Source organism: Carya illinoinensis, chromosome 11 (genome assembly GCF_018687715.1).
Source record: "Carya illinoinensis cultivar Pawnee chromosome 11, C.illinoinensisPawnee_v1, whole genome shotgun sequence".
Classification (NCBI taxonomy): Eukaryota; Viridiplantae; Streptophyta; class Magnoliopsida; order Fagales; family Juglandaceae; genus Carya; species Carya illinoinensis.
Window position 1 is genome coordinate 35,020,010 of NC_056762.1, and position 25,851 is coordinate 35,045,860.

General features: G+C 35.9%; 1 protein-coding gene across 3 annotated transcripts; it reads left to right on the forward strand.

The window, feature by feature from the left end:
- The first annotated feature begins 1,372 nt into the window (after nt 1–1,372).
- Nucleotides 1,373–16,472, forward strand: LOC122281500 (mitochondrial inner membrane protein OXA1-like). Of its 3 annotated transcripts, none has more exons than XM_043093021.1 (11): nt 1,373–1,625; nt 4,009–4,497; nt 11,429–11,519; nt 11,957–12,004; nt 12,566–12,624; nt 13,083–13,158; nt 13,239–13,370; nt 14,098–14,205; nt 15,052–15,106; nt 15,323–15,578; nt 15,871–16,472. In XM_043093021.1, the coding sequence occupies exons 2-11, from the start codon at nt 4,019–4,021 to the stop codon at nt 15,998–16,000; spliced, it is 1,434 nt and encodes a 477-aa protein (XP_042948955.1). In that variant the 5' UTR covers nt 1,373–1,625; nt 4,009–4,018; the 3' UTR covers nt 16,001–16,472. The 3 variants fall into 3 exon arrangements, with proteins under 3 accessions (XP_042948955.1, XP_042948956.1, XP_042948957.1); XM_043093022.1 differs by having other exon boundaries at nt 15,921–16,472; XM_043093023.1 differs by lacking the exon at nt 15,871–16,472 and having other exon boundaries at nt 1,374–1,625; nt 15,323–15,790.
- Nucleotides 16,473–25,851: the final 9,379 nt, after the last annotated feature.

A 25,851-nucleotide genomic window follows, 5' to 3' on the forward strand; every position in this document is an offset into this window, starting at 1 on the left:
GAATGATAGTAAAATAATTTAAGTTAAGATGTTTTAGGGTATGTTAGAGAACATATATGTTTTCAGACTACGTCATTACTATTCACAAATAGTTTACTAATAGTCACAGATGATTTGAGCCTATTGAATTTTGAAAAATGAGAAAAAAAAATTAAATAAAAATATTATAAACTTAAAATATTGTTAGAATAAAATATTTTAATATTATTTTTATTTTGAAATTTGAAAAAATTATATAGTTTTTTGTTTTGTATATAAGTTTAAAAAAATTATAATGATTAGATAATTATTAAAAAGTCGAATATTTAAAATTGAAAAGTATTTTTGGTTGCGTGATGTTTAAAAAAAAATTATAAAAAATTTTAAAATGAGATGAGATTATCTCACTTTTCAAACAAGCCCTTAGTCATGTGCATACAAGTTCTTAAACTCTCTTGCATTACAACCCAGTCTGATTCAAAGGTGAATCCTAGCCAATAATTTGTATTTGAGGACTCGATATTAATTAACGCCTAAGTTCTCTTTGTTCCTCCGATCTTGGCCTGAGAAAATTGTTAGTCTAAAACTGAAAGTCTTTGGACTGAAATAACCACCACCTCAAACATGATAGTTTGTCGGTATGAGATCAAATGAAATATCACACCTTTGTAGTCGTCAAGGACTCCTGTCGGATCATTAATGTCCATATTTTAAAAATAATTAATAATATTTCTCCTATAAATTTTGAATAAATATTTATATTATATAATAATAATATAATTATATATATTTACAAATAATTTCAATCTAATCCTTATAACTTTTTCAAAGAAATTATTACAATTTTTTTAAAATTTTTAAATAAAAATTAATTCAACATTTTTAAATTCTCAAGTAAAAATAATATTAAAAAATTATGTTAACAATATTTTAATTTTATAATATTTTTTATTCAACTTTTTTTTTATCTCTTCTCAAAATCTCACAAAATATTCCCGTTTAGTTACACAGTTAAAATGAAATAAGATGAGATATTTTATTGAATATTGAATAAAATATTGTTATAATATAATTTTTTAATATTAATTTTATTTTAAAATTTAAAAAAGTTGAATTGTTTATTATATTTTGTGTGAGAATTTAAGAAAATTGTAATAATTATATAAAAGAAAATGAGATAATTTGGTTTTGTAACCAAACCAAACTCAAACTATCTCACTATTATTTATAAATTATTTTACTATTATTTACAAAATTTTCATCTCAACTCACTCCATTTTAACAATTTTTTACAGTGAGTCAACTGGGCTTGGTTTGTGGACTGGACCCGTCTGGGATCCGCTGGACGTAACGGGTTAATGAATATTTGGGCTCTGAAGTGAGATGATCTTAGACTGTCTCGTAATGAATGTGGCTGCCACTGGCTTCACGAGCGAGTTGTTATGGCCTGAAGGAAGAAGATGCGCTTGTACTTTGCCTGTTAAAGCCGCCTGCATAGAAGGCAACGAATTGAACATTTAAACCCTACACCGCCATTGGTCTCCTCCAGTTCAGCTATTTATCAATCTCTTGGACCAGGCTACCCGTCGGAGCCTCAGAGGCCGACCGACTTTATCCTCCTCTCTTTCGCCGGAGGTCACGTAAAGGTTTGATCTTTTTCCAAAATTTCGCAGTAGTAGTAATCTTTGCTTTGAGTAGCAGATTTTAACTCAGAGATTTGAACTTTCTATGGATTCGTTTAGATAGTGCATTGTTTTTTGACTAAGGTTATGCATATGGAGTTGGTTTTGTGGATATGGATTAATTTCGTGTTTTGTTTGGCAGTAAGATGTGTAAGCAACGGTGGTTATTCAGGAATTTAGGCTGAATCCGAGCTTTACTTTCCATTAAATAGTGTTCGGGTTTTGCTAGGGTTTAAAAATCTTGATCGGTCAATCCGTGGTTATACCCCGATCTTTATTGAATTCCATCTCGAACTTTAATAGCCATGTTTAGTGTTGCATTATGTTAAGTTTGTTATACTCTTCTCCAAGAGAGTATAAACATTTAGAGAGTATCGGGGGCTGCGATGGCATTTGAACTTTGCTAGTTCTGATTGAAATCTCATTTGAACCAAAGCTTTAACAGAACTAGCAATTCAGATGCATACTCGAGATATCTTCAAGTGAACAACCACTTATATATATATATATATATATAAAAAGACCCTTATTTTCTACAAAACCTAACTTGGGGACAGTAAGGCTCCGTTTATATGTTAAGTTGAGTTGAAATGAGTTGAGTCTTTTATGAATAGTAGTGAATTAAGATGGTGGATTGAATTTTGTGGGATTCACCTAAGATGAGTTTAGATATATTTGGATGTTAAGATGAGTTTAGAGCATTCTCATTGAACTGGCCAAATGCAAATTCAAATTTTAGCTAATATCACATAAGTTTGCATTTGCATATTCCATTCAAATCCAATCCCCACATTGGATTATCCATTTACTCTATATATAATACAATATATTAATTTAATAATTTTTTTATTTAATTTATTTTTATCACATTGTAGTTCTACCAATTAAATGTTAATAATAATTATTTTCTAATTAAATTAATATTAATATTTATCACATTTATTAAATATTAAATATTGATATTAATAATAATTATATTCTAATTAAATTAATAATTAATATTCTAATTAATATTAACTAATTAATTTATTTTTATCACATTTTATATTTAATAATAATAAATTGAACCAAATTTCTTAATTACAAAAAAAAAAAAAACCTACATATTTGGTGAGAGTGAGAAATGAATATTACGGTGTTTGGCTAATTTACTGTATACCCACTTATTTGGTGAGTTACTGTAGTTAATGTCTAAATTTGTATAGACATGCCTAATTCAATGTGGGGTGTTTTAAATGTCTTGTTAGCTAAATTTGGTTAAAGATGGGTTTTAGTCAAGCCAATGAGAGTGCTCTTAGATGTATTTATGGAAAGCTGAAAAAAGTTGTGGGTCTTGTGTGTAAAGAGATGTTGAGTTGAAAAATGTTGGGGGTCTTACGTGTAAAGAGGTTTTGAGTTGAAATAAGTTTAGTGATTTGAGAGTTGGGTGTTTGGATGTTAGACTTAGCTTAAATTAGACTGATCTTAGTTCAGTCCAACGTCCAAACAGGGCATAAGGCTGTGTTTGGGTGAGTGATCTGACTATTCAATACTTTATCATTACTTTTTACTATTATTCAATATTTTATCATTACTTTTTCAACACTTTTTCATTACTATTCACAGATTATCTGAGATCACCTCACTACCCAAATGTAGCCTAAAACAAAGCCACAGTATTAGAAACCCTTCATTTAGAGAAAAGGGAAATGACCCAAATTGTAAAAATGAACAAAAAGCCATGGAACTTTATATCGAACATGTCACACAACCAAATTTGCTGCACTGCTGCTATTCAATGCATAGGTATATGGATATGCATTTCAATTTCTGCATTTGAACAACATTTTCAAGTTCAAAAACTTCCAATAGACATTTAGAGAGTTTCGGGGCTGTGATGGCTTGCGGGGAGAGAGAGAGAGAGAGAGAGAGAGAGAGGGGGGGGGGGGAGAAAGTGAGGGTAGAAGGAGAGAGAGCGACGGGGGTGTTTGTGTTTGTATGGGATTTGCTTGCTTGGTGTGCAGTTCCATTATTTCCCTCTAGAATACACTGTCAAAATTTTATTGGAGTGTATAAAATCCCCTTATTCACAGCATCCGGCCTAGCCTCTCCCCTTTCTCCTGTGTTTTATTAAGAAGAGTCGAGTGATTTTTCTTTGCTGTTGGGATTTTTCTACAGTTTAAGAATTTCTTTCCCATTGTAGTAGTCCAGTCTTTATAGACTTATATCTTGATCTCAATAGCCAAATATAATTGTTACATCTGTAAATTTTTCATACGTTTCTTTTTATGTTTTATTAGAAAATGTTTTCTTCCCTGATTCCTTCCCACTATTCTCTAAGATTTTTTTCATTGACATTTATTTTCAGACTATCGTGAATGGCTTATATGCGTAGTCTGTCCACAAGAGCAACCCTTATTGCTCGAAGATGCCATCCATCTTTTACTTATGTTCTCCATGATGATGATCGTAAACATTCCACAAGTGTTGAAGATTTGTCTCCCCAGAGAATTGATAATTTTGTTCAGAGGAGGAGGCCATTTGGAAGTAGCAGCTTCAACAAGTTGGCTGGGTTTGTTCCCTTTCTCCCAGATAGAGGATGTTCCCACGTTCTTCTTCCGTCAAGCTTCAGCCCCTTGTTTCACAGGTATATGTCAACAACAGTTGGTGATGGGTCAGAAAAAATTGAAATAATGAGTGATGTTGCTGGTGTTTTGACGGATACAACCATAGAAGCAGTTGCTTCCCAGGCCTCTGCAGTGAATGAAGTTGCCATTGCTGCTGCTGATTCTTACTTGCCTGTTCAGTTGTTGCAATACTTGATAGATGCTGTACATTCTTTTACCGGCTTGAACTGGCGAGTATCCATTTGCAATCTTTTTTATTATTATTATTTTTTAATTACATATTTTGTAGCACTATGGTTTTGTAAGCTTGGATGCTCAGATACGCAGATATTCTGGAACATTGTTTATAGAGTGTAGGTTCTAAAGAATGCACTAGGAATTACCCACTGTTAAAGAGATGATGCGCAAAGAATAAAAATGGATCACAAAGATATGTTTTTTTTTTTTTATAAGTATGGATCACAAAGATATGTAATGATTAAACTATTTCCCCTTGCATGAATCACCATAACAATACAAAAACTCCCAACATTCAAAATCTGAAATTTTTACCTGTCACTTCTTTAGGTTTCTAGAGGCTGAATTTAGTATTGGCATAAAGCTGATGTTGCACGAGCGCTAACATTATCTGCTGGAAAATAGCTACTGTCATGGAATAAGTGACAAGAGGAGATTATACCGTTCATTATATTTGAATACAAAGATTCTTATTGTCAGCTCTTTTGGATGGTTTGATTATGGACAGAATGAAATGGAAGGATTGGTGGGAACCCACCATTTGGTTGTTTATGATTTTTTAAGGAAAGGGAATGGTGGAGTGTAACCCCTTATTCCATTCCTTCACCTCATATATATTCCTCCCACCTTGGGCAGGATCTAGAATTTTCTTTATTAAATGAGTAAAAATGTCCTTTTTACCTTCTAAATTCCATTTCATATGTTTTGTGTACCTGAGGTAAGCCTTTTGCATTTTTTAAACAAAATTTTCGATAACCTATGAAAACAAAAAGTTCTATTCTATAAATTCAAGTTCATTCCCTCTTAAGTCAGCGTATCCTGGAACATTTGTGGCCACAAAAGATATGATGATGATTTTAAGGTATTAAGCGTCTGATCAAAGTGTACATGCCTTTGTTTCTATCTTTTTGTTCTGATCTGCCTGAACAAGATGACTCTCTCTCTCTCTCTCTCTCTCTCTCTCTCTCTCTCTCTCTCTCTCTCTCTCTCTCAATAGTTCTTTTCCTGAGTTTCTATCTTGAGTTCTTGTCGTTTTCCAATTTGATTCGTTTCTTGTCCATTTTAGTTTGCTTCTTTGGTTGGTTGGGGTCGTGTCCAAAATTCTTTATTGATCAAAAGTTGTTCGAGTTCAAAAGGGAGAAGGAAAAGTGGTGGAGAATCACGGAGAGTAGTCAACGTGTTATGACATATATTTCAATTGATGTTGAAGCAATGGCGTGGTTGGTTTCAACGGTGAGGGAATGTGTAGCCGTTGTGGGCTTCTCTCTAAGTTTCTTAGAACTTGTAGAAAAGGGAATCAAGTGCTGGTGGTGCAGATGTGTCACAATTACTATGGCAGGTATTTTTCGTTATTGGAATTTGGTCATGAGAAAAAGCGAGGCCTGATTGTGGTACTTGAAGGGTGGAAGGGGGAGGGTTGGACGAAGTTCGACAAACCCTTGAAGGAGATGTTATCACCGCCCTCTGTTTCGAGTGAGAATAACAGAGACAAAGTTAGGTCAACTACTGTTTCAAGGGTAGTAGATGGAAGGAAAGGCTCCTATGCGGAGGTGTTGAGGAAGTCTCAATCGTCGGGGTAGGTGGCGAATAGGGAGGAGCATGGGGGATGCAGGGGTGTCTTAGGGAAGACTCCACTAAATTTATTACAGGAGTCTATTTATATTCCAAAGGGAGATGAATAGTCTTTTACGAGGGTGCTGTCTAGGGAAGGGGAAGGGGAGTTGTTGTTGTGGAGGGCCATGCAGGAGTTGTTGTTGGACTTAAACTTTAAAGTTGATTGTTTGTTGAATTGGCTGGAATCTGGTAAGGATTTGGACCTTTTGGGCCAGAAGTTTTCGAGTCAGGCCCATGTGGATCTCATGGGTGGTCAGAAGGGCTCATGGTTAGATTCTGAAGTGGGTCGTAAGGGTATAGTCGGAGAGGCAAGTGTTTCAAAGGGCATTGGGCTTGGCCATGGTAAAGGCCCAAAATGGGTTTGAAAGGAGAAGGGTCATGTATTGCCCGAAATTTCGGGTTTGGGTATTTCGGATTAGGTTTTCATTCATTCTTCTTCGAAGCGGATACATGACCTGCCAGCTCCAGTCTTGGCACCAAAAGTTTCACCGGTTGTCGACGAGCCTCTTGGTGGGTTGATGCAATTTCATTGGCCGGAGGAAATAGTGTTTTGTGATGGCGGGGAAGATTCAGATGGGGGATTCTTAGGCCTTTTGTGCACTTAAATCCTTTCTCTATTGGTGTTTCCACGAGGGATCTATTCCCAAGCTTGGTAGAGTAGTTTATGCTAGTGGAGAGTCGGCTACTGAAATTGGGTGGTAAGGTTGATGGAGGTTTCGAGGTTCCTTTAGAGGAGTTGATTGGTGAGTCATAGATAGCCTGTTCTTCATAGGTGGGGGTGGCAGATTCCAACTTACAGATGGTTGTCAATGAGGAAGAGGGAGACAAGGATGATTTCAGTAGTCCGATTCCGTTATGTACTATTCCCCCTAAGTCAGTCCCTAAATTAACTTCGGATTAGGTGTTGAAAAAGGTGGATGAGTTACAGGAGTGTGTGGGGATTTCCTGTGAAGGTTTTGAAGAGCAATTTAAGGCCTTCTTGTCGCTATTGAAGCAGGATGAACAAAGGCTTTGAAGTCAATAGCTAAAAAGGAAAGGGAGTTGAAACAATTGATATGTTCTATTAGTTACGATAACAAGGAGGGAAGTGTTGTTAACGATAGGTTGAAGGGGCGGGGGTCTTGTTCATCATATGAAGCCTAGAATCCTTTCTTGGAATGTAAGGGGGATCAATGATGTTAACAAGCATCTTCGCATTAGATCCCTTCTTCGTAGCTGGAAAATCGATATTGTTTGTCTTCAAGAGTAAGTTGTGTCTCGTTGATAGGAATATTATTCTTAGATTGTGGGGTTGTTCTTTTGTGGGGTGCAGTTATCTAGCCTCGCTGGGTGCTTCAAGAGGAGTGTTGTTGATGTGGGACAAGAGAGTGGTGGAGTTGGTAGAGGATTGCATTGGAAATTATTCAGTGGCTGGTTCTTTCGAGAATATTGAGGATGGGTGGAGGTGTGCTCTTGCGAGAGTGTATGGGCCTACCGTAGATAGTGATAGAAGATTTTTGTGGGAGGAATTGGTGGGTCCATATTACTTATGGGATTTACCTTAGTGTTTGTGTAGGGATTTTAATATTGTTCAGTTTCCTAGTGAGAGGGCGGGGGCATCTACTTTGACTGGGGCTATGGAAGACTTTTCGGAGTTGATTTTTTTTTCTAAATCTCGTGGACCTTGCTTTGGTAGAGGGTTTATACTTGGTCTAACACTAGAGGGTGGTCAATGTTGGATAGATTTCTAGTCTCTTCCCCTAGGGAGATGCATTATCCGGGTTTATGTTAGATGAGGTTGCCTTGGGTATGTTCAGATCATTTTCCCATTTTACTTGACTGTGGTGGCATTCATGGGGGAGGCATTATTTCAAATTTGAGAATATGTGGCTTGGATCTGATGGATTTGTGGTGAAGGTAAGGAATTGGTGGGCTTCTTATTCCTTTCACGGTACCCCTAGTTTTATTGTGGCAGGTAAACTTAAAGCCTTTAAGACTGATTTAAAGAAGTGGAATATTGAAGTCTTTAGGCATACGGATGAGTAAAAAAATCTTCTTTGAGATGAGTTGCATACTTTGGAGGTTGGGGAGGCTAATGAGGAGTCTTTGTTGAGAAAGAATGAGGTGGTGTCTACAATTGAGAAGGTTTTGTTGATGGAAAAAATATCATTGAGGCAAAAATCAAGGGTGATTTGGTTGAAGGAGGGGGACAAATGCACAAAGTTTTTTCACAAGATGGTTAATTCTCATTGGTGTAATAATGCGATTGAGGTTCTTCACTTCGGTACTAATGTTTTTCAATCTCTTGATGATATTATTGTGAATTATTATGAAGATCTTCTCAAAGAGACAATGGAGTGGCATTGTAAGCTTGATGGCCTGAATTTCGATCAGCTGGATGTTGGTGCAGAAAGCTGGATGAGGAGGCCTTTTGAAGAATCTGAGGTGCATCAGAGGTGGTGAGAGGTATGTATAAAGATAAAGTTTCGGGCTTGGATGGTTTTTCTTTTGCTTTCTTTTAGGAGTATTGGGACATAGTGAAGGAAGATGTGATATGGGTTTCTCATGAGTTTCACCTTTGTCATAAGTTTGAGAAGTCCCTCAATGCAGGTTCAACACTTCATGGGTGCAAACAATCAATTGGGGCCACACCCCCTAGTGAAAAGCCAGGAATTTAACCAGTTTTGTGTAGGGAAACTTTCGAGGGTGCAATGCATGGGACCGGAGTTTACTCTGCAGGGGTGGGTTCGAAGGGCCTTGCCTTGGATAGGTTCCCCGACATAAAAAGAAAAAGAAAAAAGAGAAGTCCCTCAATGCTACTTTTATTGCCCTCATTTCAAAGTTGGCTGGTGCTAATTGTATTAGTTTGGTGATGGATAAATTTATTTCTAAACCTCAAAATGCTTTTATTCGGGGTTGGCAAATATTGGATTCAGTTTTGATTGCGAATGAGTGCTTGGACAGCCGAATGAAGGAAGGAATTCCGGGGGTTCTTTGCAAGTTGGATATGGAAAAGGCATATGACCACGTGTGTTGGGAGTTTCTTTTTTATATGCTGAGAAGATGTGGCTTCGAAGATAGGTGGTGTGAATGGGTTAAACACTGTTTTGACCGCTCGGTTTTCTGATTTAGTTAATGGCAACTTTGTGGATTTTTTTAGAGTTCGAGGGGTTTGAGACAATGGGACCCGTCATTTCCTCTCTTTTTTCCCGTTATAGTTATGAAGGCGTTGAGTCGATGGTGGAGGCTGCAGTAGGGGGAGGTTTTCTTGCTGATTTCTCAGTGGGAAATAACAGTCATGGTGCTTTATCCATTTCGCACTTATTTTTTGCAGATGATACTCTTATTTTCTGTGATGCTGAAGTGGACAGATTCAAGCTTTCAGAGCTGTTCTATTGTGTTTTGAAGTTGTTTTGGGCCTCAAGGTGGGGAAAGTCGGAATTGGTTCTGGTGGGGGATGTGGAGAATATTAACCTTCTAGTGGATTTGTTGGGCTGCAAAGTTGCTTCCCTTCCTATGAAATATCTTGGGCTTCCATTTGGGGCATCTTTCAAAGCAAAGAGTATTTGGGATGATGTTGTAGAAAAGGTTGAGAAAAGATTGTCGACTTGGAAGCGGTAATATCTATCAAAATGGGGGAGATTTAACCCTTATCAAAAGTACCATTTCCAATCTCCCTACATATTATCTTTCTTTATTTCCATTACCGGTGGGTGTGGCAAATCGAATTAAAAAATTGTTTAGAGCTTTTTTGTGGAGTGGTGTGGGGGAAGAGAACAAATTTCATCTTTTGAGTTGGCAAAGGTTGAGTAGTCTGGTTGTGTTGGGAGGCTTGGGGGTGCGGAATCTGAATATCTTTAATAAAGCTCTATTAGGAAAGTGGTTGTGGAGATATCAATTGGAAGGGGATTCGTTGTGGAGAGAGGTGGTTCATCAGAAGTATGGAAGTGATTGGGGTTGGCATTCTAAGGAGGTTAGGGGGGTCTTATGGTGTGAGCCTTTGGAAATTTATTAGAAAGGGGTGGAACATTTTTGAAAAACATCTTAAGTTTGAGGTTGGAGAGGGTGCTAGAATACGTTTTTGGTTTGATGAATGGTGTGGTGAGAGAGCTCTTCATTTTGTTTTTCTGGATGTCTTCAGTTTGGTTGGAAATCAGCAGGCAGCTGTCTTAGAGGTGTTGTTGTGCTAATGGGACTGTGCATTGGAATGTGATTTTTACTAGAAATGCGCAGGATTGGGAAATTGATGAGATAGCAGGTTTTTTCAGCTTTTTGTATTCCCTGAAAATGGGAGGAAATGGGAGAGATTGAATGCTGTGGAAACATACGGGGAGCAACAAGTTTCTGTTAAATCATTTTATAAGGTGTTGACACAACATGTTTCGTTTCTGTGGAAGAGTATTTGGAGGGTTTTTGTGCTGCCTAAAGTTGCATTTTTTACTTGGACAGCTGCTCTAGGGAAGATTTTGACGGTTGATAATTTAAGGAAACTTGGGATAATTGTATTAGAGTGGTGTTTCATGTGCAAGAAAAATGGTGAATCGATTGATCATTTACTTCTACATTGTGAGGTGGCTAGGGAGTTATGGGTTGGCATTTTTCTTAGAGCTGGATTGAGTTGGTTTATGCCAAAGAGTGTGGTAGAGCTTCTAGCATGTTGGAATAGGCATCTTAATAATTCTCAATTCGCAGCGGCGTGGAGGATGATTAATTTGTGCTTAATGTGGTGTTTATGGAGGAAAGGAATGAGAGGTGCTTCAACAAGAAGGAGCGAGCTGTGGAGGAAATCTGGATTTTTTTTTTTTGTCTTCTTTGGTTCAGTGGTTTTCTGCTATTGTGTACTCAAGGGAGGGAATGTTCATGAGTTTTGTTTTCGTTTCAGCTTTCTAGAATGTTATTAGGTGTCTCTTTTGTATACTTCCTATGTACATGGGCTTCGTCTAGTTTCATTTGATCAATAAAGTTTCTTATTTATCCAAAAAAAAGAGTCAGCGTATCCTTTCCTTCGTTTACAAACTCCAAAACACACCGTAAAGTAAAGGGGAGGATTGGCTCAATTTGTATTTGATAATGATGGTTTAGATGGTAGCAACCATATTACTAGTTGTCATAAGAAATGGCAGAGAACTATTTATTGTTGCAGTACGAGGCTTTAAGTTACTACTAGCAAATTATTAATGTTATATATATAGTAAACAATGGATTAGAGAGATGATTTTTTATCCTTAGTTTTTAAGTTTACACCACCGGTCCACCACAAAGTTTTGATGATATTCGATGTTAAAGATGGAAATGTAACTATTTTATTTCACTTTTTCTTCCTCCTTTCAGGTGGGCTTCCATAGCTTTAACAACGCTTTTGATTCGAGGGGCAACACTTCCACTTTTGATAAATCAACTTAAAGCTACTACAAAACTTACCGTATGTGGCCTGAATTGTTAGTTACTGCAGCACAATTTTGGTGGTTCATTCACATCATTTTCTTATATTCTCGCTGACAATCTGATGCACTTCTATCTACTCAACCCTATGAGCAGTTTTTAATTGATTTAGGCTTTGCTAATTCTTAAGCAGATTTTTTGATAATTTATAATAGTCTTTGCCAATTCTTAGATGTGCCTGTTACATGCGCTGTTGACTCCCCACTTGTACAATGTAGTTTCTTCTTATCTTTTTGCATATCTATAATTCTCTTTATTGACATTGTGTGGAAAGATCTATTTTATGTGCCACAAAACTAAATGAATGTACACATTAATTTTTTTTTCTTTTATTAAGCACCATTTTATCACAAAGCATACACCAATTTTTTTGTATACAGTGGCAAGGCATCAATAATGTTCATGCATGTTCTGCAGCTCTTGAGGCCGCACTTGGAGGAATTAAAGCAGCAGATGCAGGATAAGGTACTCTTACCTGATTAGTATTTGTGTCATGGTATCACTTTTTTAATTTCTGGTTACTTGCAGTAACTGTGTTGTACAAATTACCCGCAAGTCTTGTGTCAGCTACCTAGGACAAGGTGAATGTTATTACTTGTTAATCACAGCCCTTAGTTGATGTCTTATTGGTGCATATGGTCAACTTGCTAGCACATGCAAAGATCCACAAGTAAAGCATGATTAGTTAGCTCAGGTTTCCTATATAAGTTAATCTACAAAGGATATAGAATGCTACTTAAAATTAGCCTGTCACCAGTCACCCACCTATAGATTTCATGCTTGGATACATCTCTATGCTGCTGGAAAGTACATTTCATTTTGGGCATATCTGTGTGCTGAGAAATATTCAGTTGCATTCTTGAACCAATAGAGGGCCCCAGTCAGCTTAAGGATCTCTCCTTGTAGTACTGATATAGACTGAGTTTGGGATAGGCTTGTATCTACTAGGGATATGAATGCAATAGGAAGGTAGATACTTGCAGAAATGACTCGCCTAGCATGTGAACATTCATTTTTATTTTTCAGGGTATGGAGCCCACTGCTGTAGCTGAAGGTCAACAACAAATGCAGAAGCTTTTTAAGGAGTAAGCAACTCTTCCATGACCTGTAAGAGGAAACCATGGCAATTAAGTTTAGGTTTTCATACTCGTTTTTTTTTTTTTTTTATGTCCACACAATATGTGATGCTGATAATATTACTTACTATTTTAAATGATAAAATGCATGAATGTGCCCCACATGCTGTGATTGTCATCATTCAAGTCAATTACTTGGTAGTTTGTTGTGAAGCTTATTCATGGATTCGCGCTAAAGGGCCTTTTCAGTGAATTTCAAGACCATTAAGAAGCTATTAAAATTTTGAGAATTGCCCCCTGCTATTTTTTGCCAATACAAATGGTTTATTGACCGAAGTTTAATAACCTTTTGTGCAATATTCTCATTTCAATTACAAGCCTGTAGCTGCGTGCTAACCTTCAATTCTCTCCTATATGCCCTCTGTTTTCTTGATATCTTCATTTTGTCATCGTGATTTGACCTGCAGATATGGTGTAAGCCCATTAACTCCCTTGAAGGGACTTTTTATACAAGGCCCTGTCTTCATCAGTTTTTTCCTCGCAGTAAGATAAAATTCTTTTGAGTACCTTGCAACTGTTTTTTTTTTTTTTTTAAATGTATCTTATAAAATTTTCTTTTGCAGATTTCAAATATGGCAGAAAAGATGCCATCGTTCAAAGGTGGTGGAGCCTACTGGTTTGTTGATCTCACAACTCCAGATAGTTTGTACATTTTGCCTGCTTTGACAGCACTGACATTCTTAGTAACTGTGGAGGTAGGTACCTGCTTTGTTTAATTAATTGTTCATTTGAGCTTTTCTTTATGTTTAAAGAAGGGCCAATGAGGGATTACAAATTACAATGATGAACTTGACTTGTGTATTTGTTGAACACTATCTTTGTGCTTCCTTCATATCATAAGGGTGATGAACCTTTTTTATCTAAATAAGGTTGTACTAGCATATATTCAAATCGATGATATCTAACCTAGGCTGTTGGACAGCCTCTTTTTTAAAATAAAAGTTATGGTGCCTTTGAACCTGGAAAATGAACACATTCAAGGATTGTTGATTGGTGGCATATAGTGTCCAGTAGACTGTAGTTGAACCTGGAACCAAGTTGACTTTGCCAGGTTGATTGGAAGTTGGATGTTATAATTTTCCGTCCTACTCGTCATTTTCTTTTAACTAATAGTGTACAGTTAGCCATTTTCTACCAGTGTTGTTTTAAGTACATTTTAAGCACTCATTCCATGGAGAAAAATCAAATTTGAGGAAGTATTAATGTGTGAACTTGTAGCTGAATCAACATAATTAAGTTGTCTTGTTATGTTTCTTCCTTCTGGGTTGGCTACCCTAGTTGTGCACTATTAACTTTTACAGCTTGTATCTTTATTCTCGTTCTGCCCTCTTCTTAGCTATCCTTTTTCTCATTTGTCTTTTTTTGGGAGGGGGAGGTTGTGCCTAACGGATTGGAATTAATTTATTTTTTACTGTTCCTCAGTGCAATATGCAAGAGGGTATGGAAGGAAATCCTATTGCTGGCACCATGAAAAATGTTTCAAGGGGCATTGCCGTTCTCACAGTTCCATTTACCATGAGTTTTCCGAAGGTAATTCTCCATTGTTTAGTCGCTTTGGAGACATGTTATGGGAACTATTTGTTCACCTATAATAGGAACATGAATGTTGAAATAAATGTTTGTCATATAATGGTTGTTCCCAAAAATTGAATGCATGGTTTAGAGTTATGAATTCCGAAGCTTGTTTCGGTTGCTTGCATTATTGCATTCTTATCTCCATATAAAGCCAGTTGCCCCTACCTATAACAATAAAATAAAATAAAATAAAGCCAGGTGTCCCATTCTTGCAACGGCATTGATAACATTCCCACTGTAAAAAATGTTGCCAGTACAACCTAGTGGTCAAAGGGCAGGCTGAAGATGAGTTGTGAACTCAAGACATCTTGGGTTCAATTTCTCACTAGGAGTTCCGCTAGATTACCTAATGTACAGTTCAGGTGGGTGGGGTCGTGTATCTGGGCTCCAATGGTGGGCCCAGGGGGCTTGGCCTTAGTGAGGTTACATCCACAAAAAATTGTGTATGAAATGCTGAAAAGATTTTTAAATGCAATGTAGTTGTTTAGAAGTGGCCTAGTTTATAGATAACGAGGGTACTCGAATTATTAATTGTCCCTCCTAATTCCTATGGCATTTAGGCTCATGAAGGTCATCATCAAAGTGACTATGTGAGGTGTCAGTTTACTATATTAATTTTCCGGTGCTTGTAGTGTCATCTTAACAGAAGGACTGATCAGTGTTGATGTACTTTCTTTCTTCTTCTTCTTTTTTCTCATATTTTGATGGTTGTTTCGCCTTTTTAAGTGACATTATTAGTAGATTTAGTAATTAACCGTATGGTTTGGTCAACTGATGATACATGTTTTAATAAAACTGCAGGCAATATTTTGTTACTGGGTTACGTCCAATTTGTTTTCGCTTGCATATGGGCTGGGTGAGTCCTTTCAGTTTCAATTTTGAGTTTAGCTTCGTTTTCACATTTTCCATCTGGGAATATTGCAAAGCTTTCTCGAGTCTCATGCACATTTAGTTATGCAGCAATATGCATCGATTTCAGCTGTGAAAAACTGAAAGTTGAATGAACTGATATTGATGTTATGAAAATTTCTGGTTATATTCACTAAATGATGCAACTGTTTTGAATTTTCAGCGCTTAAAAATCCTGGCGTGAAGAAATTCTTGGGTATTCCTGAAATACCTGTGGCGCAGCCACCTACTTCACCACAACCTGCCTTCTCTGCGTTTTCAGCACTGCAACGTCCGACAGTGGTCAAACAGGAACCCACCCCAATACCTCCTGAATCAGTAAAGCGCCCAGACCAGAGAATTTCTTCGTCATCCCTTATCAGTCAAAGGCTTAGAAGTTTAGAGAAACAAGTAAAAGGAAGAAAGAAAACCAAGAAGAGGTGAGGAAAAAATTTCCATTGTTAGAATTTATGCAACCAAGATTATAACTAATGAGGTTTGACTGCTTTTAAAACGATTGTAATTTTCTTTGAAATAATTAATCAATTTCAATTTTTGTTGGGATAAGGTTTAATTAATACCTGAGAAAGAGCACACTATAATAGGTTATTTAATAAAGTAGATTACAGCTGAGCGTTTGTAATTTTCGCTAGATCAGTTGAAATTTTTGGGCAATGATCTATGTTTTGGGGGGTGAAAATATCTGTTAACTTTACTGGGCTTCCCTTCCAGTTCTGTGTTCGCAGTCTTGAATTGTTCTGTTGGTTTTGCCTTGTTGAAAGTTGTGCTTTGCGGTCAACGAGTAAAACATGAGTTGAACTCGACGCAAGGTAGAAGAAGACAGCTCCCGAGGCTAACTTGAGGAAACTCGACCATGTCGAACACAGACTAAATTAATTTGCTTTGTTTCTGCTCGCACCAAAAAGAAAACAAAAATGAGAGAGGATGGGAGTGAAAGAATAGTCAGCTCCTCTCAGAAGTCAATCGCTATTTGTTATTTTTCGGCTGGAGGAAATGATAAAAGTATTTGGCACTTGGAACTCAGCCATGAGCGGTGGCACGGAAAGATCATGGAGGAAGTGTGGTGGCTGGCTGGCATTGCTTGAAACAGGCACTTTTTGACTTTCGACATTGAAAATTTGGCTTAAGTGAAGTTTGTTCAGATTGTTTTGATCCGAACAAACTTCGACAGGAAATTCAGGAGAAAGTTTCAACGTGAAATTTTCTTACAGATGATATACATGATGTATCGGGAGAAAATTTCAGTTCCCTTCTACACGAAACAATACAATCCGGATCCAATTTGGCTTAAGCAAAGTTTGTTTATTAAATGAGTTGATCGTGCATATAAAATTATTATCACAGCTTGCATAAAGCTCAATTTCAATTAGATTCGAATAACTTCATATAATTATTTTTAACTTCAAATTGAAAATGTCTCAAGTATAATGAAGTATTCAAAAAGAAAAGAGAAAATCATAGTTTTAATGCCATATGTGTTTGCATTATTATGCAGATGATCATTAATATATACACATAAATTATTATAAATATGTTCAGAAAAACATAAAGTTTGCTCAGTAAAGTTATATAGCATAAAATATAAGTAATTAGTTCGTGAAGAAGTATGAATTTGATCAAAAGAATAAATAAATATGTATGAACATTAAAAAAATAAAAACATTTATCTAATATGTAAAAATAACTGTATATAAATTTTTTTTTGTTAATTGCGAGCGTGAATTGAAATAAGTTAAAAACAGTAACTAGCAATTGTCGTGTGCGCGCGGCTAATGCCATATTTTGCTTGCATTGAGCGTTGATACTCCCAACTGTTCTGAATGCTTCAAAGCTTTGAACAGTTGCTTTCTATTAATCATACTGTTTCGTTGCCCATTGTTAGAAATGCAGCTTGAAAAAGGAAAAGACTAAAGGGAAGAATGAAAGAAACTGAGGCTTGACAAATGAGGAAAATTCTGTGTTTCTCATTTCATTTACTGCTCTAATATGTACAAAAATCATTTATCTGTTCTATGTACAGCTCGAATGAATACAAAAGATCAAAAAGGAAAGTAAGTAACCTCTGTCATAAGCATACAAAAAAATTTATACACACTTACACGATAAGCAATACACTAGCACGATCATCTTAGACACTCGGAGCAGACTGCAGGCCACTAATTGTCTTAGTGTACTGTCTGCTGGTCTTGGTGCTTATAGTGTAGTGGTTGCATGTTCCTCTGCTGTAATAGCAGCATAGTTGACTCTTCTCTCCATGGGCCTTAGTGAAGTTGGCCTTTGAGCCATGGGCCTTGATGCATTTACTTTTTGTGACTCCCCCTCAAGATGGACATAAATGTTCAAAATACTCATCTTAGACAATAGAAATTGAAAGTTTGTAGTGCTTAATGCTTTAGTAAAAATGTCTGCAAGTTGGAATCTTGATGCAACATGTATAGGGGTAATAACCTTGGCCAGAACTTTCTCTCTAACAAAGTGACAATCTAATTCGATATGCTTGGTCCTTTCATGGAAAACAGGATTCTTAGTGATGTGTAGGGCAGATTAGTTATCATAATATAGAAGAGCAGGCTTAGAGTGCATGATGTTAAAGTCCTTTAGCAAGGAGATTAACCAAACTATCTCCCAACTTGTGTGAGCTAAGTCTCGATACTCTACCTTAGCAGAGGAACGTGAGATTGTTGCTTGTTTATTAGATTTTCAGTTGACCAAAGAATCACAAATGAACACACAAAAACCTGTCATAGACCTTATTGTTTCTGGGCAAGTTGCCCAATCTAAGTCACTAAAGGCCTTAATGTGCACAGCAAATTGGGAGGAGAAGAGTATACCTTGGCCTATTGATCCTTTTATATATCTCAAGATTCAATGGGTAGCTTGCATGTGGACTTCACTTGGTCTGTCCATGAATTGACTGAGTATGCTCACTGCATGCAGTGAGGTTTGGTCAAGTTATGGTGAGGTGTATTAGTCTACTTATAAGCCTTCTATAGCTTGTGGGATCATTCAATAAATCTGGAGAGGAATGGGAAATTTTATGGTTCATTTCAATGGGTATGCTTGCTAGTTTGCACCTGAGGAGTCCTACATCTTCTAGAGTTTCTAGGCTATATTTTCTTTGGCATAAATAGATGCCAGCAACTAATCTTGCCATTTCTAAACCCAAGAAAAACTTGAGAATCCCAAGGTCTTTAATTCTAAACTGAGAATGTAAGTGGGCTTTCACATTGTCAATTACCTTGATGCTAGAGTTGCCTATAACTATATTATCAACATAAATAAGTAAGGCTATGAAACCATTCTCATCATCTCTGGTGAAAAGAGAGTAGTCACTTTTTGAGTGTTGGAAACCAAAACAAGCAAGGGATTCAGAAAACTTTGAATGCTATTACTGAGAAGACTGCTTGAACCCATAGAGTGATCTATGAAAGTTTGCAAACCAGTTTTCCTTCGGTAATAGACTCCCATTTACTGTGATAACCTGGAGGTAACTCCATCTATATCTCTTCGTCTAGTTTTCCATGAAGGAAAGCATTGTACACATCTAGTTGATAGAGGTGCCAATTGAATATAGTAGCCAAAGCAAGAAAAACCCTGATAGTTGTGAGTTTTGCAACTGGACTGAAAGTTTATTAGTAGTCAAATCCATTTCTTTGAGTGTAGCCTTTGGCCACTAACCTAGCTCCATTATAGACATATTTTATATAATATTTGAGCTTAATTTTATAGACATATTTTCATCCTACTGTCCTTTTTTCCTTGAGGCAAAATAGTGACTGTCCAAGCTCCGTTATCTTCTAAAGCCTTCAATTCAGCATTCATAACATGTTGCCACTACTTAGACTTAATAGCTTCTTGATAGGTTTGAGGTTCTCGAAGTAGTGACAGTGAGAGAGCCTACTTCGAGTGAGAGAGCAAATGATTTTTGATGAGAGGACTGATTTTTATAGGAAGATATTGATGGAGAGTGTGAGCAGTGGTGACAGGAGGTGAGTGTGAGATTTGAATGGTATGAGCTATCTGGCAGTGGTAGTCATGGAGGTAAAGAAGTGGCTGTCGAGCTATATTAGTTCTCCTAAGGGTGGCATGTGGTGTGTTTATGGTTGGAGAGGAAAGTGGTTCTATGGAAGTGTCTGAAAGTGCGGCATTGTTTTTAGTTGGAGAAGAGGAAGGTAGGTTGTATTCAATGTTATCTGAGTTAGATTTAGTGGCATGAAGGTTTTCTTGGGAGGCAAATTCAATGTCACTATTTTCAGGTGAAGTTGAGGGAGTGAAAGGTTGATATGTGGGAATGAGGAGATGGATTTTGGTATAGGCATTGGAAGTACCAGGTTGTGAGGATCAATAAAGGGAATGAGATCATAATTTTGTTTTTAAAAAGGAAAAAATAACTCGTAGAAGATTACATCCCCTTAGACAAAGCAAGAATGATCCTCAAGATCATAAACTTTATAACCCTTGATACCAAGAGGGTAACATATGAAAATGCATTTTCTGGCCCTGGGACTCAATTTGCTCCTTTTAGTCTTGAGGGTAGAAGCAAAACATAGACATCCAAAAAATTTGAAGTGAGCATAGGAGGGAATAAATGAGAAATAGACCTCATATGCAGACTTATTGTTGGAAACAGGTGTCAGAACTCTATTGATGAGATGAGCTTCTTCCCAAAATTTCAGTGGAATGGAGGTTTGGAAAATGAGGGCTCTAGCAGTAGAAATGAGATGTTGGTTTTTTTTTTTTCACCACCCCATTTTGTTGAGAGGTGTAGATGCAAGTTCTTTGGTGTAAAATGCCACGAGTGTTATAGAAATCTGTCATTTGGAATTCAAGTCATCAAGTAAATCTAAGTGACTTGACTTTTGTCATCCACAATGATTACAAAATATTGATGTCCTTGGATGGAAGGATGAGAGTATGGCCCCTAAATCTCATAGTGAATTAACTCCAAAGGGAGAGAAGTGGAAATAGAACTCAAATGAAATGGCTTCCTTTTTTGTTTAGCCAAGTGACAAATTGTGCATTGCATTTCACCATTACATTTCATATTAGGAACATGGGACTGAATATGTTCATCCTCTGATGAGGTACATGGCCTAATCCAAAATGCCATAGATCAAATCTTTGTGGCTAGCTAGAGTTTGAGTCTTGACTGCTCGCAGAGTGAGTGATGTGATTGTGATTGTTTTTGGTTGATGAGGGACCTTTAATAGCACGGCATGAAGGGGATGGAGATCTGAGGAAATAGAGGCCATTGGAAGCTTCAGCAAGATCAATCATCATCCATGAAGACAGGTTCTGTATGAAGCAAAATTTTTCAAAAAATATAAGACAAAGAAAAGAGGCTTGAGTGAGCTTACTGGCAAATATAAGTTTGAAGGTGAAAGTGGGGACACACAAGACATTTGTGAGAGTGAGCTTGCTTGAAATTCTAACAGTGCCTATGTGTGTTACCTCAGCATGAGTTTTGTTTGGGAGGTGTACCTTGGTTTGTTTTTCACAAGTAATGGTGGTGAGTAGTGAGATGGAGCAAACCATATGGTTTGTGGCTCTAGTGTTGAGGATCCACTAGGTAGCATGTGGTGTATTAGGTTTGTTGTTTGTAAGGGAGTGAGAGTTTTGATTTGCAGGAAAAAAAAAAAAAAAGGATGCTTGTAAGTCAAGTTCAGCAGGGGTTTGAAGGATTTTACCTGCCATATTGGATAAGTGATGGCTGGGAAACTTGACTTCTATAGCAGTTGAAAACTGAGTGTCAGGTTGATTAATTGGCAGGTTCCTTTCCTTTAGGTTGATCTGAGAAGTTTGCGCATTAACAAGAGCTGCTATTTGCTAAATTTGAGTTTCAGTCAGGGGTAGTTGTGAATAACTCAAGGAGTTCATCACTTGGTTCTGGGCAGTGACTTGGTTGACTGAATGAGTATTTGGTGCAACACTTGAGTATCCAGGCTTGGACTTGGTAAACTTAAAATTGGGTGGAAATCCAATCAAACGATAACACTTCTCTTTTGTGTACCCCATTTTTCCACAATGATAGCAGGTTATATCTATCATTTCTTTCTTTCTAGGTTGGCCATGATAGGCAGCCAAGACTAATGATTCAGTAGGAGGCATGACAAGGGTCTTAGCCTAACTTTGTCTTTCCTCTTGTAGAACTAACGATAAAATCCTATCTAATGAAGGCATGGGACTCATAAGGATGAAATGCCCTCTAATGCTATCATAGGTGTCATTTAGTCCCATTAGAAACTCAAATATTGAGTCTATTTTTTGAATTTCTCCTATGAATATTAAGGCTTTGCAAGTGCATAGGCCACATGAGCAATGAGGTAATGGTCTATAATTGTGTAACTCTTCCTCCACTGCATTAAGTTGAGTAAAATAGTCACTTACAAATTGTGTTCCTTGAATGATGGATCCAAGTTGTTGTTGCAGCTAGTAGATGCGTACATTGTCAGGTTGTGCAGACCAAGCCTTAAGTTTCTCCCAAACTTCTTTAGCTGAGCTGACATGAGAGACAATTTCTTTTGAGATTGAGTTGAGGATCCAGGAGATTATCAAGTTGTTGCATCGAAGCCAAGGGATATAAAGAGTACTTGAAAGTTTAGGTGTTGCAATAGTTCCATATAAAAAACCAAGCTTGTTCTTGATTGAGATGGCCAGGATGAATAAACGATACCAAGAGAGGTAGTTGGGGCATGTGAGATAAGGTGTGATCACCAAAGTGTTGACATTGTCATTGTGGTGCAGATAAAAAAGGCTGTTAAGGTCTTCAAATGGGGAAGGGTGATGTTGTGGGTTTGCTTCAGCTATGAGAGCAAAGAATTATAGATAGAGTAATAAAGAATGAGACATAGGAGTGATTAATAACAAAAAAGGAAGAAGCAGGTCAAACCTGGTTTTGATACCATCTTAAATACAGCTTGAATAAGAAAAAGAATGAAGGAGAGAATGAGAGAAAACTAAGGCTTGACAAGTGAGGAAAATTCTCTATGTTTCTCATTTCATTTTCTGTACTTATATATATATATATATATATATATATATATATATATATATATTTATGTGCAGCTTGAATTAATACAAAAGATAAAAAAGGAAAGTAACTAACTTCTATCATAAGCATACAAAAAAAAGTTTTATATATTTAAAAATTTTATTTATAAGTCTTATATATCACATACTATTTTTTTTAAAATTTTTATTATTAAATATATGATATATAGATAATAAATAAAAGAATTTAATTATTTTAAGAAGAATAAAATTTAAAAATTTAAAAATAAAATAAAAAATTGTGTGATTTAGAGGCTTATAAATAAAAAAAGCTAAGCAATAAACACGATCATTCTAGACCCTCAGAATAGACTGTAGGCCCCTCATTGTTTATCTTTGTGCAGTTGACCTTGATTCATTTAATTTTTGTACTGCCTGCTGATCTTTGGTTAGTTGGCCTTGATGCATTTTGTGACCCGTCGATAGCACATTCTCTCCATTCATAAATATTTGATTTGATAGTTCCAAGTGTTCACTTCATTACTACCGACATAGACAGATACAGATTAAAATGATAACCACACTTTTAATTTTTCATAATATTTTTAAAATGAAATTATTTTTATAAAATATATTAAAATTTTAATTATATTAAAAATTTATAAAAACGATTGTAGTATGTCATTACTTAAAAAACAACAAAAATAAAAACAAAACAAAACAAAGATATTTGCCTAGGACCCATTCCAATTTTCCTCAACTTCTGCTGACAATTCTTATGTGACTTTGAACAGTTCGGGAGATTTTAAATGGTTCCTTTCTTTGAATTCCAGCTTTCTTATGTCATATGCCAGGAATGTGGCTGTAAATGGGGAGATTCTAGATAGGCATAGGCACAGTTGCAGCAATGAATGCGACCTACAAAAGTCATTCACTCCATTGTTTGTATTCGAGAGAGTCTAGAATCTAGATGGGAGAAGCCTTCCAACCCTTGGGGGGCCCAACTAGATTTTTCTCATTTCATTTGTCTTACTCTTCTCCAACCCATTCTTTTAAGGAAAATAAATTGTGCATCCACGTGAAAATCTTTCACTGTTCATAAATCTATCTACACATCAGCCTTACATCTAATATATTATTATTTTTAAAATATAAAATAAAATAATAAAATAATAAATTTTCATTTTTTAATAGTGAAAAAAATATGATACTGTTGTGTATATTTTCTAAATTTATTATATGATGTCAAGTGAATGTAATGAAATACTTTAATCACATATAAATTTTATAAAAATAAATTTATAAATTAACATGATTTAATATAATATATTAGATTAAAAAATATTTTTTATTATAAAATAAATATAACGTATCATATAAAATTATGTTAGTTTGTATATTTTAGACCCGATTAGAATATAAGAAGTGTTTCTTCTCATCTTATTATTATCAATTTTCTAAAGTATGATTTGGTAATAAAAAATTTTTATCTCAAACTCAAAATTCTCATTATTACAATTTTTCTAAATTCTCATACAAAATATAATAAATATAATTCAATTTTTTCTTAACTTTTTCAAATTTCAAAACAATAATAATAATAATAAATATTTTAATATTTCATCTTAAACTTAAAATTTTTATTCTACTTACCAAGCAGAACCTAAATCTCTACATAAAATATAATAAATAATTTAATTTTTTTAAATTTTAAAATAATAATAATATTAAAAATAATATTCTAATAAGATTTTATTCAAGTTTCAACTTTTATTTCAACTCACCATTCAAACGGCACCTTATTCTTATAAAATCTTTTTGTAACTATAATACTTATTAAAAAAACTCTTAATCATATAGTAACTGTAAATCTGTATTTTTTAAACAAAATAAATTAGAATTTGACATAAAAACATGGGATGTGTTTAGTTTTTTTTATTAGGTTTTGAGAGAGTGATCGTGGCTAGAAAAATATAAATAAAATTATTTTGCATTGAGATTTGTGAGAGCCAAGGAGTAAATTTATAAAATTATTTAATAAAATTTGTTTACCGTATTTTTGTTTTAGTTTTTGTAAAAGTTGTTTTGGACTTTTTTCTTAACTTTTCATTGAAATCTATGTAAATAATTTGGTGAAAAATTTAAATAAATAAATAAATAAAAATGTATTTTTGAGATCGAAAGATGCTTGAATAAAGATCATGGCCACCCTATGATAGCTGATTTTTGGCATAAAATTATAAAATAATTTTATTCTAGTTATAATTAATTTATTAAATATTTTTTTATTTATCGAATAGCATTAATCTTATGAGTTATTCTACGCATCCACAACTGTAGCAGGTGAACACTTTGCACACCATACGTAGCGTCTTCTTCTTCTTCTTCTATTTTTTTTTTAATAATTCAAAACGTGTGTTTTTACAAAACCTCATGTTTTGGTTGAACACAACATTTAGAATTCCTCCCGCGAAACCCCTCCTCCGTCGCCTCTGTGTCACCTTCCTCCACCCAGCGCCACCGGCGACGTCGCCTCTCTGCCTAGTGACACCGAGCATGCCATTTCATCTGCACATAGCCACCACTCCCTGGAAAGCGTTATGGTCATCAACCAAGAACACATCAACCAATATTGAAAGTGGAAAGATATGCATCACCCATATGTAAATTCTATTATTTTACAGAACCAAATCTAGAATCAAATTCCATCACCCTGAACCAAACCCTAATTAATTTACAACTAATATACCTAAACTCTAGAGATAAAAATAGAGGAGGAAACACACAGAAGTCTAGAAATGTATTCCTAAACCCTAGCATCACAGAGAAACAAGAAGTAAGAAGGGGTTGGTTTGAAGAAGATTACCTCTCCCGCAAATTTCTGAAGACGGTGGTTTCGTAGTGTTTGGACTCACAACATTGGCGAGACTAAGATGAAGGCTCGCGGGATTGAGATGGGAGGAATCACAATTTAAGTGGATGAAGGGAGGGGGAAATCACGATGAGGGGAAATCGGGAAGAAGAAGGGGTCACGACGGGATTGAGGGTTTCGACGTGAAGAAGAAGAAAAAAAATTCATAGAGTTCGGGGGTAGAGGAACTCGCGCTCTATTATCCCAAAATCAAATGGATTAATTCTGATGGAAGGAATAAGCAGCGGGGGCAACTGGAGAGAATTTTGTCATTTACCTAGTGCCACATATAGTGTATTTTCGAGTGTTTTTAAATAGTGACTGATGTCATTATTTATTTTAGTATTATTTAGAAAAATCTTGGGCATCAGCCAGTCTTTCCAGAGCACACCTCAAACCTGTGCTGGCAGATCGGGTTCACTAATAAGTGAACCGGTTCTTTCCCTAACCCATCACACGAACGCCCTCCCCCTCTATTGCAGTCCAACAACTCAGCATTTCCGTGTTCCTGATTTTTTGAGAAATGAAAGAAATATTCTCATGTTTTAAGATTTAAATCAGACATGAAAATCGTTTCTTTTGCTGGAATCTTCCATGCGCAGAGATGAAAGTAGTGGATCCGATCGGATTCGATAGACGGTGGAGGCGTGGATCAGTTTGAATTTGAAAATCAGACATAGATTTCAGGAGTGCATTTTTTTACTTTGGAGAAAGCGACGGTTTCAAATTTAAAAAAAAAAAAAAAAAAAAAAAAGCGTAAGGTGGGTGTTGTGCTCTTTGCTACAGTAGCT

Bases quoted from the DNA above. Each gene is read 5' to 3' on its own strand.
- LOC122281500 (XM_043093021.1), top strand. From the start codon at position 4,019: ATGGCTTATATGCGTAGTCTGTCCACAAGAGCAACCCTTATTGCTCGA. The intron at 12,005-12,565 runs GTACTCTTACCT...TTTATTTTTCAG, and splicing joins AGCAGCAGATGCAGGATAAG to GGTATGGAGCCCACTGCTGT. The intron at 14,206-15,051 runs GTAATTCTCCAT...ATAAAACTGCAG, and splicing joins TTACCATGAGTTTTCCGAAG to GCAATATTTTGTTACTGGGT.